The sequence below is a fragment of the Netta rufina genome, assembly GCF_964035555.1.
Source record: "Netta rufina genome assembly, chromosome: 10".
Lineage (NCBI taxonomy): Eukaryota > Metazoa > Chordata > Aves > Anseriformes > Anatidae > Netta > Netta rufina.
The window spans coordinates 15944231-15963908 of NC_140133.1; the positions used below are offsets into that span (position 1 = coordinate 15944231).

The 19678-nt window shown below is 40.8% G+C and overlaps 1 protein-coding gene across 3 annotated transcripts in view; it reads left to right on the plus strand.

Moving 5' to 3' along the window:
* ATXN7 (ataxin 7) overlaps nucleotides 1-19678 on the plus strand; it is an 82335-nt gene that overhangs the window by 5603 nt on the left and 57054 nt on the right. The window contains exons 2-6 of one of the 3 annotated variants that reach the window (XM_084293030.1): nucleotides 2701-2814; nucleotides 11515-11607; nucleotides 17513-17661; nucleotides 17840-18136; nucleotides 18480-18548. In XM_084293030.1, coding sequence (XP_084149156.1) covers nucleotides 17851-18136; nucleotides 18480-18548 — 355 coding nt within the window. In that variant the 5' untranslated portion in view covers nucleotides 2701-2814; nucleotides 11515-11607; nucleotides 17513-17661; nucleotides 17840-17850. Of the gene's footprint in view, nucleotides 1-2700; nucleotides 2815-6903; nucleotides 7038-11514; nucleotides 11608-17512; nucleotides 17662-17839; nucleotides 18137-18479; nucleotides 18549-19678 lie in introns of those variants that run through there. The other 2 variants (XM_084293031.1, XM_084293029.1) reach the window with 2 other exon arrangements.

A 19678-nucleotide genomic window follows, 5' to 3' on the forward strand; every position in this document is an offset into this window, starting at 1 on the left:
CCAGATGGGTGGTGTTACCACGAGAACGGGGAGAGCCGAATGCCTCAGAATTTTCTGGTATTTCATTAGGATTATACCAGCTGAAGCAGCTTGAAGGAGCTGATGAATCTGCACATTTTCTGCGCAGTAGCTGAAGAAGGAATGTGCTTAAATCCTGCCTATATCCAGAGCTAAGCACCTTCCTCCAGGGAGCATTTTGGATTCACGCTCTCTTGAAATTAGGATCATAAGCTCTTTCTTTCAAACAAGGAGTAAAGGTCAATCTTTGCTTTCAAAACCCAGGAGGTGGTAATGGTTCTGGTTCCCTTTTTGTCATTAGCGGGGCTGTTATCCGCTACAACGCTCGCCACATGTGTGGGGGACTTCAACCCAGCCATCCTCCATCCGGAGGGGATTAATGCCCCTAATTCTTTCCATCAGAGTGAATTTTGTAATCACCGGGCTGTAGACTGGTATAAGGTGGTGTTGCTGTTGGAAAGTCAGAGTGAACACGGCTCTGTAGCCCAGCACGTAGTTATGAGACGGCTCAGGACTGAAGCATTTAAGGAAATAATCCATAAAAGCAAACCAGTGGATTCAGAAGTGCAAGAGCAAAACATGCAAGCGTGGCATGGCATGAAAGATCACTTTCAGATTGAAGATCAGATTCTGTTCAAAGGCATCCGAGTGCCTTTGTGGCCACTTCCAAATTTTATGTGCAAGCAGGAATAGGATTTGGGCTTGAAAAGTACAGGCAAACTGAGAAAAACACCTCGTGGGGAAAAAAATCTGCTTCATAAACTGTTTCAGGGAATTGCAAACGGTAAATAGAAAAATTAATTTCAAACTTACTGACAGAGGAGAGATTGGCCATAACATACATTATATATGTGGAGTGTGTATACATGTATATTTATTTTGATATATTGCAAATTTGCAATTGAGATATGAAGTGGTGATATGTGTGGCTATGAAAGCAACCATGTATGCAAACAAATTCATATGAAAGTCAATACATTCAGCCCCAAATGTTATTTCTCTTTAGGATTTACAAAACACCCAGTCCAACTTGTATTATGATAATATTTTAGTAGAGTCTTGGTGTAAACAAACATTCTGTTTTGGTTTTGTTTTGCAAAACGTTAGTGTAGAATGTGTGAAATCCATGAGGGATTCTTTCTGGTCCTCTGCCTTTTGCATTTATTAAGATAAAAATGTACATGTTGATTACATGTGGATAGTAATGATCTAATAAAAGAAAAGAAGCAGATAAATTGGATTTTACTACTGATATGAATAAAGATTGGCTTCTAAGAGTTGAAAGTAGAACAAAGCCATGCTACTAATAGCTACAAGTATGCACCTGTGATTTTGTGGTTCATTGTAAATATTTTCACTTCAGTTTCATTCCAATATTGCTTTGGCAGTTACGTTTATTTAATGTTTTTTCTTTTTTCATTTTTGAGATCTGCTTGTGGTTTTTGGTGTGTGTGTGTTTATGTAAAGCTAGAGCAGTTTTGAACAATATAATATTCTAAAATAAACTTGTGCATATGTATATTAAAGCAAAACATATGGGATTTTTTTTACATGATGTAATGAGTTTGAAATTATTATTTTTTTTTTTAAAAAAGAAAAAACTAAATTGCACTTGAGCTGCAGCCGCTTCGCCAGGCTTGGAATAGGAGGGTATTTACAGGCCAGTTTCTAGTAAAGCTTTTCTTTCCTACTATTACGTGAAAGACTTGTACAGACAGGAGCAGCTAACTGTAACTGTAGATAAAATGTCATCAAACACATGGAAGGAAGTAGCTCACGAGCTGCTATTTTCAAATGTTTATGTTAAAGAAATCTGTCCTGGTCTTGCAAGCTCTTGAACTTGTTCTGAACTGTACTAGTGAAAGGCATCAAATGATTTCAGTGGGATTTTATGCAGTACTAAGGTAAATGACTAGCTTTTTTAAAAAACAAACAAACATTAAGCCCTAATTCTGGAATTAGCTCCTTTCTTTCTTTCTTTCCTTCTTTCTTTCCTTCTTTCTTTCCTTCTTTCTTTCCTTCTTTCTTTCCTTCTTTCTTTCCTTCTTTCTTTCCTTCTTTCTTTCCTTCTTTCTTTCCTTCTTTCTTTCCTTCTTTCTTTCCTTCTTTCTTTCCTTCTTTCTTTCCTTCTTTCTTTCCTTCTTTCTTTCCTTCTTTCCTTCTTTCTTTCTTTCTTTCTTTCTTTCTTTCTTTCTTTCTTTCTTTCTTTCTTTCTTTCTTTCTTTCTTTCTTTCTTTCTTTCTTTCTTTCTTTCTTTCTTTCTTTCTTTCTTTCTTTCTTTTTTTAAAATTGTGCATAACTTAAACTGCTGAGGTTGTACTTTTCTTTTGGATGAATTATTAACACCATGAGCTGCATCCTGTGTGTCACGATAATAATAGTACAGGGCTGCGTGGTGTTTACATTTCAAAATAGCCTTTATCTTTGAAAATGTCGACAATAAAATGTACTCACTCTACGTAATATTTTTGGCCCCAAGTGTGTAAGACTGTTGATTGATTTTCCCTTTAAACTGGTACAGTAAAGCATGGTGGTTACTTCTTTTGGAGGAGCAGGCATATGCCACCAGTGATCTCAAGCATTGGCATAGATTTGTAGTACGGCAGTAACCCAGGTATTGAGTTTCCTAATGGCTGGATTATTCATACTGAATCTTCTTTATTTGTAATTGCCTCTTTATAGAGCCTGTTCCCCATCACGTCTTTCTAGGACTGGCTTCCTAAATTTGGCACAGAGATTGCAACTCTAAGAGAGCCATTTTGCAGCCTACGTTTTCTTCTCTTTCTGCTTGCATCAGTGAGTATGACCGCTGTTCTGGGTCTCTCTTGCTGCTTTTCTGTGGAGATGGGTGCTGCGAGAGGTGTTACTCCCTCGGAGAGATCTCTCTCACTAAATAGTTGTTCTCCTTGGCTTCTGTGCAGCTGCCATTGCTTGGGGAAAGATTAAAAATGACCAGCCCTAGCACAGGACAGCTTCTAATAGGTATGGGTAAGGACTGTTGTTGTGGTTGCAGACAACATTACAGTAATTAATATCAAAATGTAATTCTTTTCTTTGACAAAGCTGTAGAAATAGGAAAAAAATATTAGCTTAACTACATGGCACTGTTGTTAAAGGGGAAGGATTTCTGCTAATCCAGTTGTTGGTGGGGCCCAAACCTTGCTAGGCTCCATTGTCCTGGTAGTTGAGAAAGAAGGGAAGAGTCATTTGAAATTCCATTATTTCTTTTGCCAAAAATCATCTGATGTCAAGTCAAAGGTCTTCCCAGACAAGTGTCTGTATTACGAGGAATTGGAGAATTTAAAGCTTAAAGGGTAAAATATGCCTTAGGACTACAGATGCTTCAAAAACTACAAACTGTATCTATTGGGAGGTTGTGCACAAAAATACAATGTGGCTACATTTTTCAAAGATCTACTTTGAAGCTTTCCGTTTATTTTTTGGCTTTTTATTTTTCTTCCCATTTGGCAAGCAGTTTTTCATGTTTCTAGTGCTTCACCAGCTCTTCTTTGTGCACCATCTGTGATGTCAACAGGAATGTGCATAGTTCTGCTGCTGGGCAGTGGGGCCAGCCTCCTTTTTCTATTTGTGCTCACACCATAATAATGACGTTTTATTATCTTGGGAACAGAACTTGAGCTTCTTAAAGTGATAGGAATATCACATATACTTCTGCTAGGTTTATTTATAAGTATGGACACCACATATGGAAGGAGTGACTATTGTGTTCCAGCTGAGTTTCCTAAATTTTGTCAGGCAAAAAATAAATAAATAAATAAAAAATTAAGGGTCCTGAGTTCATGAAAATCAGGCTGCTCAGTCTCCTTCAGTTTTGAATTAAAGTATTAATTAATAAAGTATTAATTAACTACACACTTGCAGGAGACCAGAGTCTGTGTTGAATGAAATTAGGAAAGAGGAAGTGTGGAGATGCCAGTGAAATTGCTTCAAGAGTTGAAGAATGTGACGTGTAAAGAAGTGCCTAAAGAATGCAATTCCTTAGTTTAAAGGAGATTTAGGGACTGAGAGAGTGAGAAGACAAATTTATTGCAGAGCATTGCAAAGTGGGGGCTTTATTTTTTATACAGTATAATAAAAGCCCTGTAGACTATGTAAGAAATCCTATTGGCTTAAGTGGGCTTTTGTAGGCATTTAAGCCATTAGTATGTTGGGGTCAGTATGAATATATTTCTTAAAAATGAAACAAGGTTTTAAAATTAAGGTTTATGTACTAGAAAGACGTTTTAATGTCATTAGTATCTCTAATGCCATCAGTGTTAAAGTTTTTGTCAGTGTTTTTACACAGGTAGTCTTATAAAGGTGTGTATTGACTTACATCTTCAGCTGAGGATGAAAGTTCACATTCAGATTATTAACATGAGCAAACAGTCAGAAACACAGGATTTACTTGAAAAGCAGTGTAGCACTATTTTATATTGAAATATCATGAGAAAATATATATATTTTCTCCACATATACAGGCAACTTCAGTGTTTACAACAAAATGAAATTGCCTTTTCATGTTTAAAAAGAAAAGCTGGGAGACATGGACCAAATGCTCATTAGCCAGAAGGCTCGTTAAGAAGAGAACCCCAAATAATTTTTTTAAGGTAGATGTAAATTTCTAGAATATGAATTCTTGCTTTTTTTTTAGTGGCTGGGATTAACATTTCTCTCATTGCTGTAACATTTTTCTCCTCTCCTGTGAGCTGGTGTCTCTGACTCTAGATGGCAGTCACTGGTAGGCGGAAGGGAAGGATCACTTCGGCTGGTTTGGCTTGAACCCTGCTAATCTCCGCACTGGCTGGCTTCTCTAGTTGGAGTTTTTATGGTGTTGGGTAGCAATAAAACTGTCACCTCAGCTTCTCTCCCTTCTGAACTGAAACAGAGATGCTATGAAGAAAGAAAAAAAAAAAAAAGAGAAGAAGCATCGAGTAAGGGTAACTGAGGAAGTAGTGCAGTGAAACATTCACAAAGGAGAGCTCCAGTAATACTGAAAATAGTGAAGTGACTTCTTTTTAGATCCACAAGACTCTTGTTCTACATTAACAGATTTGTGTTTGTAATGGGAGGAATACTTGTCTCCCACTAAATTCCATTTCAGAGAGTAAGATAGTTTGAACAAGCTGCAACCAGGGATAACAGGAGTGGAGGAATGTGTGATTGTAATCTGATTTTAATTATTGAGGATTTCCTCACACTCTTCTGGGCACGTGGTGTTTGAGTAGTAGTTCTCTTCTTGCTTCAGATGCTGTCTTCCACCCCAACCCTGTCCCCCATCCTCCTTTTGCAATGTCCATCCTCTCCTCTTAATTTCTAATCTTCCATTCTTTTACAGGTAATCTCTTTCCTTCATTCCTGTTAACACTGTCTTTTGACTCTCAGCTCTCTCTTCTTTTGATAGTAGGGTAGGCTTCCATTTTTTCCTCTCCTTTTCTTTACCTGGGTGCTGTTTGCATGCCTAACCAGTTGGATATAACACTGCAGTTATAAAAAAGGCAGCAGCACTCAAGCAAAGGAACAGCAATTTGTCAGTACTCGCTGTGTAGGGATGATTGCATTTCAGGAGATGAATACTGCTTGATAAGAAAGCTATTGTTATAATAAATACAGGTCAAAAGCAGGAATTAATCTATAAATTTTATTGATGTCTGGTTTCAAACTCAGTGCCAAATTACAGGCTTCTTTACGTATGTGCAAATCCCAAGAAACTCTTTGGAAAGCACTGGAGTCATTCTGGATTTACAGAGGTATACTTAAGATCAAATTTTGGCCTTCAGTCTCGATAATTAGAAAATGATTTACTGCTATATTGTATATATGTTTGTATACCAGCATTAGTAAAGGGGCTGTGATGCTGTAAGCGCTTGGCAAATATTCTGCAAGACAGTACTTGCATTAAAAACAGTTACTGCAAATCAAAATACCTTGATTTTTGCTTACTACAGTCCTATCAACAAGCCTTATTTTTTTAATGTACTAGTTTAACTGTGGAAAAATGCCAATTTTTGAAAGGAAAGGCGATTTAGTTGCAGAAAAATGAAAAGGCAACTAAGGCTGCAATTAGGTCTTTACTTTTACATTCTTATATTGAAAAATACCATTGGCGCTTTATGTCAAGCTTTGCAGTTCACAGTCAAGTGCATTTCCAGAGACAGCTTGACAAATGTGGTTTATCATTTGTAAAAGAAAGCTTTCTGAGAGTTAGCAGTAATCCAGTATGTTTTTTTGTGTGAGGATCATATGCGGGAGAGACATGATAGAGATAATTTTGGAATTATGTCAAGATTATATGTTAGTATGACAGGTATCACAGTCCCTAATAGATTGCACAGTGCAGAGATAATGAAGAGTGATGCTTTCTGTTCCCAGCCCTGCACTGGGCCTGGTAACTGTGGCAAATCATTCTTTCTTCCTCGATTTCTCTGTAAAAATTATGATAACGATGCGTAATATTTTGTCTTTCATTTTGATATCTAAAATGAATACATAAAAATGAAGTGTTATGAACATGATGGGAAATAAAAGGTGGCAAAATAAGCATCTGCATTACAGACAGCTTTATGCTGGCAATCGGTAACAAAATTACTGATCCTGCTGTTCTTCTCTCCTATTGGGGGTGTTGCTATTTACTTGCTCACAGGAATGTGGCAGAAAAAAATCTTGCTATTTCTTATGCTACTCAATCCTTCAGCTTCTCATTGGGAATCTACCATGGTGTTATTCTGCCTTTATTCTTGTCCGTCACCGTCCTCATGAGGGACAGCTAAAGCTTTAGTTAATGGAGGATAAGGACAGAAAAGGTCTCTCTGTCTTTCTTTTCTCTATCTCCTCCCTTTCTATCTCTCTGTCTCTCTTTGGCCATTGAAAATGTAGGTCATATTGCATCACCATAAAATGGAACAGTCAGAAAGGTGTTTGAAAAATGCTGACATCCTTAGCCCCGGGTGCACGCCAGTGTCCTTTGTTTACATTGAGGATGGTGTTGGACCCGAGTAGGAACCAACGTCTCTGCTCAGGTTAGTGGTGTGCTACCTAAATTATGAGTCAGATTTTTAAGATGACTTTCATCTGCCTGCAGTGATATAAAAGCAGACAGACAAAATGCAACCACTCACAATAATGATATACACGAGGAGCTAATTTGTAATCTTTAATCTGCAATAACCATGACTGTGTAGTTTGAATAATATTATATTTAACAGGAGCTCAGTAATAAATTTTGCAAATCACGTTAATTGTGTGCTCTGCATTGGCTTGATTAGCTGTGCCTTTCTGTCTTGAATAATATCTGTTTATATTATATGTTTATGCATCCTTTGTAACACTATTGTCTTACTCTGTGAACACTTTTAAATGAGCTAATCGGGGTTTCATTTATTTTTAGAAAAATGGAAAATTCTGATGTCCAGAATCTTTTTTGCTTGCTACCAGTCTTTTGTTGCTTGTGTTTCTGATGTAATACAAGTTGTAACTGGTATAAAATGTTCCTATTATGTAAAATACTGAACGTAGAATGTGTCTTTTTCTTCTCTACAGGTGTATACAAATACACTTTTTAAAGAAACATATAAATACAATTTCAACTGTCATTATTTATCTTAGCTTGCTGCAGTAAGCTAACGTGTTTTATAGATTGAACTTTCAGAGGGTGACATAAATCACAGTGGAAGAAATAGGTATTTTGAAATGGAAGACATGATACCTCCTTATAGAGTATTTTTATTTCTGAAACCAAGTATTTTTTAGCTTCTGTTCTATGCTTTGTCTGGTTGCATTTCCGCAGTTGAAATGCAGTATTCAAAGGCTTCTTATGACTTTGTTAATTGTACCGCTGAAGAAAACTTCTAAGATAAAACAAAAATTGTTGCAAGATAAAACTAAAATTAGTGATGAGTTGCTGAGGAAAATAATGAATGCTAATCTTTTTTTTTCTGTTGTAATTAGGCAAAGGAAAATGACACTAATCAAAGTTAAGATAGCTCAAGTACACTTTGCTGTGCGCAATTATTTTGCAGTTTTTATCAGTTTAGTGTGAATTGTTCCAAAAGCATTGTTACTTCTCCTTTGACTAAGGTATCAGTTATTAAATAAACTTAACTAGTATCTTAATTGACCTTTCTCATTAGCTACAAAAATGCCTATACACGTTTGACATAGTTTTAGAGTAACTGTGCATCATTACTGTGTTTAAGCACTGGATATTCTGTTACATTTGTGTTTTTATAAATACAGAGGAAATATTTAAGTACTTGTGAGAAATATTTAGTATTTTCATACTAATTATGAAGTCTTGAGAGGCTGCAACCTTCTAATTGGTATTTACAAAAGTTTTGGTATCTAGTCTCTATTTGACACATGTAACTGGTACTTTGTTTTTCAATCTGTAAAGATGTAAAGAATTACATCTCCTAAGGGATGTAGGAGGACCAGCTATGTAATTAGTAGAGTTTGTAGTTCTTTTATCTTCTTTGACCCACTGATACTCTGTAATGGGCAGGTCAGGAGTCAGTTTCCAGCGCAAATGAGATCAACCTCAGAATTGCTGTTTTACTCTTGAGCTACTTGCTAGCCATAATGGCAGCCCATAGCCTCATCCTGGCCATCTCCTGTTCTTTCAACACAGACCTCCCCAACCCACTTTCCTAAGGGGCAGAATAAGATCTCATTAGGTTATGGCCATAAGCATAATATATCAAAAATAAAGCCCAATTTTGGGATGATTATGCCTAACACACCTAAATCTTTGTTTACATAAGTGTAGATATATAAACATTTAAGACAAAATACAATTTTGTACCTAACAAAGGAGAAGGAATGCTCCACAGCTCAGGTATGTGCTGTTACATATTTCTGAGATTCCATTTGTAAAGGAGTTAATGGCGTTTGGCTAGCTGAGGCATTTGTTTGGATACTTTCAGTAGTTAGGGATGCTTTATCACAGACATTTACATTTCTTTATTTTGATGAGTTGCTTTGCAATTGCAATTTTCATGTAACTATATTTCCCTTAAATGGATAATATTCATTAGTCATCATGACTAATTATGTCCCAGCCAAAACTGTATATATAGCTTTTACTCTGCTCGATTGTGGTTTCCTGTATCTCGTAGTATTAAGTAGCAATCGCAACCAGATTTCTTTGATATTCAGCCATATACACTAAGTCCGCTTCATTGGTTTGAAAATGCCTTTTTTTCATTTTCTTGGATTGCCACTTTGCCTGTTTTTGTCATCTCTCCATCCTTCAGCCAGCTTCTCCTTTCCCAGTGCACCGAAGTGCCTGCCTTCTGGAGTGAGCTCCTCCTGCCTTATTCTCAATCATCCCATCTCTTCCTTACAATACTCTTTGCTGACAGTTGTGGTTGTAATTGACCTGCTGTAAATCCTCAGTAAGAATCATTCCTGTTCTTTGCCACCTATCATCCAGAGAAAGAGCTCTCTTTAAGAGTCGTTAAGCTGTCACTTTATTCTTTTGAAATTTATTCTGTTAACTTCCTTCAAACTCCACTCCAGATGTAATCCCTACAGCAAAATTCACAGGTGGTGACATAGTGTGCTCTGTTCTCTTGTATATAGGAATAAAAATTTTACTGTTCCTTCCTTCACCCTCATCTGATTCATTGTTTGTACTTACCACTTACTTATTGCCCAATTCCTAGATTTTTAAGTCTTTGGAAAGCATTTTATTTTATAGGTAGCTTTTTTTGTTTTCATTTTTGTGTGAAGCGATGGAATTCGCCTTTTATCCAACTAGTGCCATTTAAATCAGGATAAAAGAAAAGGCATTTTGCATGCAGAGCTCCCATATCCCCTGAAGAAATTAGGGTAGAGATGAAGGAGTGAGTTACCTTCACAGCAGGGAGATGATATGCTTGAAGGGATTGAGGCTCTGAGGCTGAGCACTGAATGATCTGTAAAGAGGGAGGTCTGTATGAATTCAGTCTTCATGCCCTGAACAGACAAAGGGAAAAAAAGACTTTTGACAAACACCACATTTCCCTTCCCAATGAGCAGCAGCAAGAGTTGAAGAGAAAGTTGTAATACTGTATTATTCAATGAGAGTTGTATGCGTAACAAGGAAATTAAATTTCTGAGAGATCTGGCATAGAAATTTGTTAATGATCAGTTACCTCGAGTCCTATTAACCATAAAGCAAAACGATGCAGAGGAAAGAGAGAAGTAATACAGTAGTAGCTGTCAAGAGTTGTCCACTAAAGACAAGATTTTTATTTTATTTCACTGATTAACTAAAATATCTTAAAGCTCTGATGTGCTTCCTAGGATCAAGTACCTCACTGAGCAGGGTAAACCTCAGTAAAGGTTAGAAATAGTAAATATATCTGTAGGTGATCGCAGTCAAAGCAGTGTCAGCTGGTAAGCTGCAGTTTGAAAGGAAAAGAGGGTTTTATTCTCACTGCATTAAAAGAATTTAAAAGCATGAATTTGGTCTGCAGACGGCTTCCCAGAGAAGCAGCAGAAGCCAAGAAAAGCTTCGTTCTGCACCTTCCGTTGGGGCAGAGCCCTCCAGCCTGTGGGGTGGCTTGGATGCCCTCTTGGACTGCATTCCTCTTGTCTGGACTTTAATCCTTGGAGGGGAAAAAAATAGTTCTCTCTGAAGTGTCATGCGTCCCCAGCACTAGATTGGCTTATTTATAGCTAACTTCATGCCTTCTAAGAAGATGAAAAAAAAATTGCTAGTTTAATTTCAAAACACTTAATTTTTTTTATTTTTTTTTTATTTGATCTTTAATATAACCCATGCACGAGGATGGATGAAAATAATTTTTAAGTTTTAACTGGGCTTTGGTTTAGCTTTAACCAATTAAGCATTGATTTATGGTAAACCAAAGCAAACTGTGCTTAAATTTATGTAAACAGTAAGTTTATAAGCATTAAATGAAAGGATTTAAAACCCCCAAGCTTGCAATAATTGATGTTCCTCGTGCAGGAAGGGCCTCAGTTCATTTGTCTTCTTAATTTTTATTAAACTCTGCATCAGTTGTAGACTGATAGTCACCAATGACTTTTACGTGAGGGATCATTTTCAGCTATCTACGTTGTATGACATGGGGGTAAAAATGTCAATGACTGCGTACCAAGAGCTCGTGTTGTTGGAGTCACACTGTATTCTAGAAAAATCCTGAGCAGAAAACCCAGTGCAGTGGTGTTAGCAGCTTGTGATACAGACACAGCCTTCTGCTCTGAAATCTGGTCAGTAATCGGCGATGTGAGTGCAGTAACTGGGCTGAAGATTGAGATTTAAACCAATGCATACCTTTCTGGTAATGTCAGGCTGCCATTTAAAGAGCTGCTCAGTACATAAGAGTGTATAACGGTTCCCTGCTTACCTTTCAGTTTTAACTCCATTGCAGAAACTGTATTTGTAAGAATTGATAAAATGCTTCATGTTAGCATTTAAATAGATATAATCAGAGTTAGGGAACTGAGATAAGGTTTCGAATGCCTCACTGCTGTGCTCCTGTTTTGTTTCAGAATTAATCAGATACAAGTTAGAGAAAGCTTCCGAAATCTGAACAGATGAAGATCAATTGATAAATCAACCCAGCGATTCACCGTAATTTCAAGGTACTGTGACATGCTTACCCACATATTTTCCTTAAGCATAATATTCACATACTTTAGAAGTGAGAAGCGTGGAGAACAGGATATTAACAGGGTTGCAAAGCAAGTCTGAAGTGTTACCAGATGCAGTGGGGAGACTTTAAAAAAAAAAAAAATAAATAAAAATGCAGGTGTTTAATATATGTTTCAGTGAGAAATAAAGCGACCTTACAATCAATCTAAAGGGAGTTCAAGCATGGAATAGTCAAACCTCAAGATAAAATCAAGTTGTATGACATATTTTGGTCACCTAGAGGAAGTGAGCTGGTCAAGGAAGGTTTGGCATACAGGCAATTTAACATTTTAGATTTATTTGTTATATTTTAGAAGGCATAAACTTCTTCTAAATAGTTATTTTGTCTATTTTAACATTTCTGTGGTACTTCAAGGTATTTGAAGGCTGTTATACTCTGGTATAAATCACAGCCTACCAGCTTCGTCAGTGCCATTGTCTGACATGTTCAGAAAGTAGAACTGTAAACTGAGGCGAGAACTGTACAGTTACTTGACAAAGAGAGAATTATGATGATAAAGTGAAGTTTTGGCTAAAAAGCTGGTACTGCAGATTATCAGGTACTGCAAATTCATTGATACAGTATCTATTTCTTTCCCTGCTTCCCCGGTGTTTATTTCTACTCTATATCATCATACACATTTCACCATTTTGTGTACTTTCTCTGATTAGAACGAAAGAAAAGATTTCATTCAGAGTCTTCATTTTTCTTATGCACAGACTTGGAGAATCCAGCCTGTTGCAGTCTGACTAGTATTTGCTGTGCAAATCATCTTTTAATATATTTTTTAGAATAGATTGTAGCAGAAAGGACCATTACAGTTAGCATGGAGCTGGTCTGCAGAATTTATTTAAGTGGCGGAGTTGATCTGAGCTCGAGAAGAGTGAGGAATGTTTGTCATGGTGTGGCTCTTAAACTGCCCCGTTCTCTTGAACAGCTCAGCCAAAACTCTTTTTTTAACCTTTCATATTGCATTTGAAAATTCTTTTTGGAAAGTTTATGTGAAGCCAGGTGCTATTTCAGAAGGAGAAATATTATAAAACTGTTACCTTTGGGTACTGCTTGCAAGATTGTACAATTTCTGGCACGTGGAAATGGAAGGGCATTTAAGTCGCATTTGATAAGTAAAGAAGGAAGTGTTTGCAAGGTTTTGTTAGATACAATATATTTTATAAAACAGATACTATACATTTTAGAATAAATGGCAATGGCATACATTTATCATTTGGGTCTTAAAACGTTAAGTTATTTTAATATCACAATGTAGTCATCATGAAGTTTAGTTAAACTTGTGAGGGTATCCATTGCATTCTTATCCCAACTCAGAACTCTTCTCAGATTTACTTACATTTAATTGCTTCCACTTCTTCTCCTCAGAAACAGATACTTCAAGTTAATTTCTAATCCTAACAATATTATTCTTTTCCCTGGTACACATAGGTTATAGTAAGTATCTGCAATAATTTCACTTTCAAGTATATACGGTAGATGTATTCCAACACTTCTGAGCATCTTCAACTCCCTTTGAAGGGTTACTCATAAATAAAATTAAACACATCAACCTCTTTCCAGGATCTGTGGGAAAAGGGTAATAGACTGTTATGGTTTGGTGTTTGAGTTTTTATCACATGCTGCTCATGGTTATTATCCTGAGGGATCACAGTCCTGTGTATAAAGGGAGAAGTTGGTTGATTTCACTGGAGGTGAGATTGAACTACAGATTACCATAATGCATGTTAGTAATGTATTAATATTTTTCTGTGATGTGGCTTAAATGAAATGGTCTGTTTTGTTATGTCTGCGTAGTTTTCTCATCACCTGGACATGATGATTTATATGAACTTTTTATCTCTTGCCTCCCTGCTTTCCCAATTATATTCCTGCACATCTCAAACTGGAGACATATTTTAATATGCACAAAATGTGTTCCTAGTTCCACTGCTGTCAACAGGAGCTGACACCAGGGTCAGGATATTGCTTCAGTGTATCAGCTGCATGAGTTGTCATTTCAGCCTGAATCTCATTTACCAACAAGTCTTCGCTAATAGTTTTTGTTCTTAGTTTTTAAGTCCCTCTTGATCACATCAGACTTTTTAGCTATAATTAACTTACTTGATTTTCTTTAGTGCTGTAATGCCCCTAAGATCTTTTCCTCAACAGACTTTTTTATGAATTCACTTTTTTTTTTTTTTTTTTTCTTCTAAGTACTGATAAAATGACACCCTTGCAGGCTCTCCCTGTCTCCCCCTTCACGCTTTTAATTCATGCATCCTTTGCAGTCACTGTGGAAAATCACCAGCGACTCAATCGTATCGTTATCCTTCTGTTCGTAAAAGAGTTCAGCTGCAGACTCATCCTTGCTTTTTCATTCCAGATAAGAATTATCATATCTCAGGTCTTTTATGGTGGTTGTCTCATAGATTCTAACGAAACACCTGACTAAGGTGTTCCCTGTTTGAACAGCTTCCCAGGACCACCTGGCAAAAGGAGGAAACCTGCCAGTACAGGTGAAAAAATGCCGGCAGTGTCATGACACAAAATAACCGTCTTCTGGAGTTTTAAGCAGTCGCATGCTGTTTGTAGGCATGCATGTCAGCAGAGCATTACCAGCCGTGTTTAATATGTCGTTAAATCTGTTTAGTGAGCTTTGAAGCTGTGGTTTTCCCTTTCTTTGTGTGTTTCCTTTCCTCTTCCTGACTTAATTCTTTCTTTCCTTTCATAGGCTGTGATGTATTTCTTTGTTTGTTTGTTTATGCTTTTTTCACCCCCACTATTTGTCTCTCTCTTCTACGTTATCTGCTGCTTTCTGTTTTCCTGCCTCACATTTCCTTCTCCACTTCCTCTCTCCCTGAACTTAACTTACTCCTCCATGTTTGTTTTGTGTTGTTTTTTTTTTTTTTCCTCTCAGCTCTTTGATGAATGAGTTGGGTATGTGTTCTCACTCACACACACAAGCAGCGTGTGGTTGTTTGATCACAATCTCAGTCCCAATGCTGCTCCTTGTGCTGTTTTTTTCCTTAGTTAAACCCCTTGAATTGTAGCATTTCTGGAAAACTTTGTTCTGTTAAAGGAGCGTGTTTAAAGGAGCTATTCTTGACCAGATTCATCCCTCTTGACTCTGGGTGCCTAATAGAGGACCCTAATTCAGGTGCAGGGTCATCCTTGTCTTGCATGGTCTATGGGAAGAGAAGGGCTTCTTCAAAAACCGTTTGGGACCAGGAGGGACCAACCTGATCTTAAAAGTATCCCTGGCTCTCCACTGAGTGCCAAGGGAACTTTGACCGCGCTCCTTTACCTGGGTGTCTCAGATTCATAACAGTCACCTGTTTAAAGTTTACAACGTTTTGAATTCTGTCCTTCTTCTAACATGATGGATTTTCAGGGGTTTGCCCCTAAAATCATCAATGCATCCATGTATAGCACTACGGAAACAATATAATTGAACTTGTGTGCCTTAAAAAAACAAAACAAAACAAAACAAAAAAACATATTCAGCATAGTGGGCTTGTGGAAAAGAATATTCTCTCCACCTCCAGTCCTTTTAAAAGGAGTTTTTCATCTGTCCCTATTCCTGCTCTCTGACTAATCGGTCTTGTGCACTGAACTGATGAACTGATCTTTCTGCTGCCACTTTCCTCCCTCTGCTGGAATACCGATGCATTCACGACACAGTGCAAAAAAAAAAAAAATCACTACAGGAAGAAAGTTTACTAAAGGACAGCCTGAGGCCCAGGCAGCAGAAGTAGATCTTGAGTGGGTATGTATAGGAAAAATAAGTTGTGAAAGAGGGACAGGAATAAAACACAACAACAGGTTTGAAAGAGGAAGAAGATCTTTGAAATGAAGGTACCTCTTTGGCTGGCACTTTTAAAGCAAGAGGCACTTCTGAGTAACTTGATGAGTATCAATGTTAGAAACTGAAAATTTGATAATCTATTAGCTTGTTAAAGTACTTGGCTAATCAACAGTAATTTTGCCAAATTAAGCCATTTTACTTTTATGTAATTTGATATACATACGTCAGTAATGATTAAAGAAAAGAGTCATGATGTAGAGCATTAATTAGATATATCACAGTAAAATCTATTGCTATTAAAAGGCAGGTGTTGGTGCTCTATGGCTCTGTATGGACACCCATCACTATTTGCTTTAGGATCAATGTAAAATAAATAATAATAGAGGATTTTTTTTTTTTTTTTGTAAATTTGAGGAACTAAGAATGAAAGAAATCAGTAGTAGATTTTTGTTTTCCTGTCTGGTTTTTACACCATAAAATTAGCTTAGGTTCTGCTCAGAAATTCAAGATTGCCTAGCACCTGACTGACATGTCCCACTGATGTTTTTAGCTTTCATTATAAGTAGTTATTTATTCCTTTATTATGCAAGAATATACTTAAAAATATAGGGTCCTTCATTCATCATTTATCTTTCAGCTCTGGCCCCATAAGCACCTCCTGCTCATGCTGCGACCTAAAATGAAGAGAGAGTCCACCCTTTTGGGAAACTGCAGCTCAGTTAGGAACAGGTGTAACCGACAGATCAGGACCCAGCTCAAGAAGTCGATAGCCTTTGTTAGTCCTGTTACAACTTCCTGTGATAGAAGTTGTTTTTATCTAAATCTTGTAGAGTTTGAGTTATTTTAAGGAATTAGACTTGAAGTGACAGGGGAGAAGAGTTTCCCTCGCTGTTCTGCAGCAGCTGTGCAGTTTTACAATACGTCCTGCGTGTGACAGAAGTTATCACTGGGGCCGAACACTGAATCTCCTTATAATTACAGCCTGTCCCATCCCCTGCCACGACTGCCCGATGTGTGTTCAGCTCCCTTACAAACGAGGCAAGGCACATCCCTAGCGGGTCGCAGTGCCGCGCTCCCAGGCTTGTATTTCACCCAAAATAGCGAAGCCTAGGGCCGAGCGTGCACGCACACCTCCGCAGCGCTGCAACGGGGCCGTGCAAACCCTTCTGTTTACTGTTTGGCCTGCGGCTGCCTGGTTTTGCAAATACCAGCATACCACCTAGGGGACTGACGGGCAGCCCCCGGTGCTGCCGCCCGCGGTCCCACGCTGCCGGGATTTTTGTGTGGGACGCCGCGGGTTTGGGTCCCAGCGAGCGGGGTGGGTGCAGGGGGGAGCACAGGAACCTGGGCAGCAGAAAGGGTGCAGGGAGAGAGCAGCTTGCGATTAATAAATTAATTGCAATTAATAAAAAACTAAAAAAAAAAAATAAACATCTAAAAAAATTAATAAAAATCTAAAAAATTAATAAAAATCTAAAAAAATCCGTTTATTAAATAACTTCATGGTGCATAATCGCAGAACTTTTAGTGACAGTTTCTGGCCAGGAGATCATTTTTCCCAAAACCTTCTCATTTTTAGTGCTTGATGAGGGGGTAATTAAGAAGAAAGGCAGGTGGGGCAGCAAGGCTGGGGGCCCGACCCGCAGCCCCGGGACCCGCAGCCCCGGGACCCGCAGCCCCGGGACCCGCAGCCCCGGGACCCGCAGCCCCGGGACCCGCAGCCCCGGGACCCGCAGCCCCGGGACCCGCAGCCCCGGGACCCGCAGCCCCGGGACCCGCAGCCCCGGGACCCGCAGCCCCGGGACCCGCAGCCCCGGGACCCGCAGCCCCGGGACCCGCAGCCCCGGGACCCGCAGCCCCGGCCCTAACGGCGGCGGTGCCGGTGCCGGTGCCCCGGTGGCCGTGCCCTTAAGGTGGCTCCGCGTTTAAGGAGGCTCCGGCGGGGCGGGGCGGAACGGGCGATCCCGGCCCAGCCCCAGGCGGCCCCGTCGCAGCGGGGGGCCGGGCGGGTTCGTTACGCGGCCGTTGTTTTTTTTTTTGTTGTTTTGTTTTTTTGTAGGGTCGCCCCATGGAACCGGGGGATCCCCGCCGCTCTTGAGGCAGCGCCCGCCGGCCCGACAGGCGCCTCACTCACCTGAGCGGCGGAGAGGGAGGCAGCGCCCCGCGCAGCATGGGCACCCGGCTCCGGGCCCTCGGGCCGCCGCGCAGGTGAGGCCGAATCCCGGGAGGTGTTGGGGAGGACAACGGGATTTGGGGCAGAACCGCGGGATTTGGGACTTGGAGGAGAGAGGAGGGGGGGGGGTTGAGGGGAGACGCGAACCCCGCGGCGCCACCTTAAGCGCGGCGCCACCTTAAGCGCCCGCCGCCTTGTCTCGGTGCATTGTAGCAGCGGAAAGAATGTCGGCGCGGGCCGCGGGTGACGTCAGAAGGGAGCAGCGCACAGCGGCGGCGGCGGCGCCCAGGCAGCGGCAGCGGCAGCTCCGGGCCCGGCCCCGGCCCCGGCCCCGGCCCCGGCCCGGCGAGGGAGGCGCGGGCGGAGGAGGCGGGAGCGGAGCCGGCCCCGCCGTCACCGCAGCGGCAATGGCGGCCGTCGGGGAGCGCAGGTCCCTGCCCAGCCCCGAGGCGATGCTGGGGCAGCCCTGGAGCCACTGGGTCGACGCTGCCAAACTGCACGGGAACGACGGTGAGAGCCCCGCGGGGGGTCGCCCGGCCCCGCAGCCCGGCTGCCGTGCCCCCCAAACCCGTCCCCTTTTCCCTTCCCATCGCACCGCGGCTTGGGGCAGCCCCAGCACGGCACGGCGGGGTCCCCAACGCCACCCGGGTGCCCCAACGCCAACGGGTTCCCTAGCACCGTGCCCCCAACGCCATCCCCTGCCGCTCCTCCGGCCCCACGGACGCCGCTTGTCACCGGGTGCTGTGCTCCCCGACCCCGTCTCGGCCCCACACCTGTCCCTGTCCCCATCCCGGGGGGCTGTGGGGGTCCCGCCGTGCGGTGTCACTGAGCTCTGGGGGTTTTCTGCTTGCAGGGGCGGCGTTAGAAGAAAGTTTCAAGGAATACGGGAAAAATCGAGAAGCGATGCGACTCTGCCGAGAAGGTGAGTGCGGGGTGTTCTTGACCGAAAGCGCCCCAAGAAGTTTTCCTGGTGGTGACTCCTGACCAGAGGACATGTGTGGGGGAGAAAGGAGGCTTCTTGTCAGTGCTGGCGCTTCAGTTTGGGGACCTGTGGCCTGGCAACCAGGGACGTGATTGGTGTTGTTACTAAGTTAACACCTAACCAAAACTCTGAGGTTGAACGTAGGTCACTTATCGCATTGCGTTTATCGTGTTTTCAGTGGGATTTTCTTTGGCCCTAAGCAGTCCCGAGGAAGTTGCGTGACCAGGGCCGCTAATATCTTCTCTTGAGCCAGCCTATTTTCACTCGGAATATAATCCGTGCCGGTAGCTGGACGCAGGTCTCCCTCCCTGTCATGTCAGTGCGTTGTGTTTATTTGTTACTGCGAAGCGAGAGTGACCTTTCACCTGTGATTAGCAAAAGCACACGAAGGGCCGGGTTCGCTTCAAAAGTAGCACTGCTGCTTGAGCTTGTAACCACATGATGAATGACACCGGTAGAGTATGGTAACTGTGTGGCAGGGAGTGGGAAAAGCAGCAACAGCCTGACTTTTGATGTGCAATTTTATTTCTTTCCTTTTTATTTTTTTCTTTTTCTTTCCAACTTCCTAAAACTTTCATGTTATTGTTAGTGCAAGTTCACTTCAGCAGACTTAGTTAGTGAGAAGTGCAGGGTGCAATAGGCCTCACTGCTTTAAATACTAGCTCAGTTACACTCGAGTCACTTATTTGACACTGTTTGAAATGGAAGACTGAGTTTGTAAACTTCGTTTACAGTTGTAGAAGGTGGGACTTGCCAGGGACCTTAGGGGATGATCTGATTCAGCACTTCTCTGTTTGTGAGCTACAAGCAGCAACTGAAAATTACAGAGGCTGTGCCAGTGTGCTTTAAGATGGGGAGGCAGTACAGAAGCTGATTCAAAATGTCTACTTATTGTAGAATTCGTAGCGTTGCTAAAATTTAGAAAAAAAAACGATCATAGGACCAGATTCAGTGGGCACTGGGCTGTAAGAGAGATGCAGTAGAATGCTATGCTGCGGTATACAGAAACGCTTGTACCGTTTTGCCATCACTTTTGTGTGTGTATAAGTTCTTGGGTGTTTGAAAAGCAC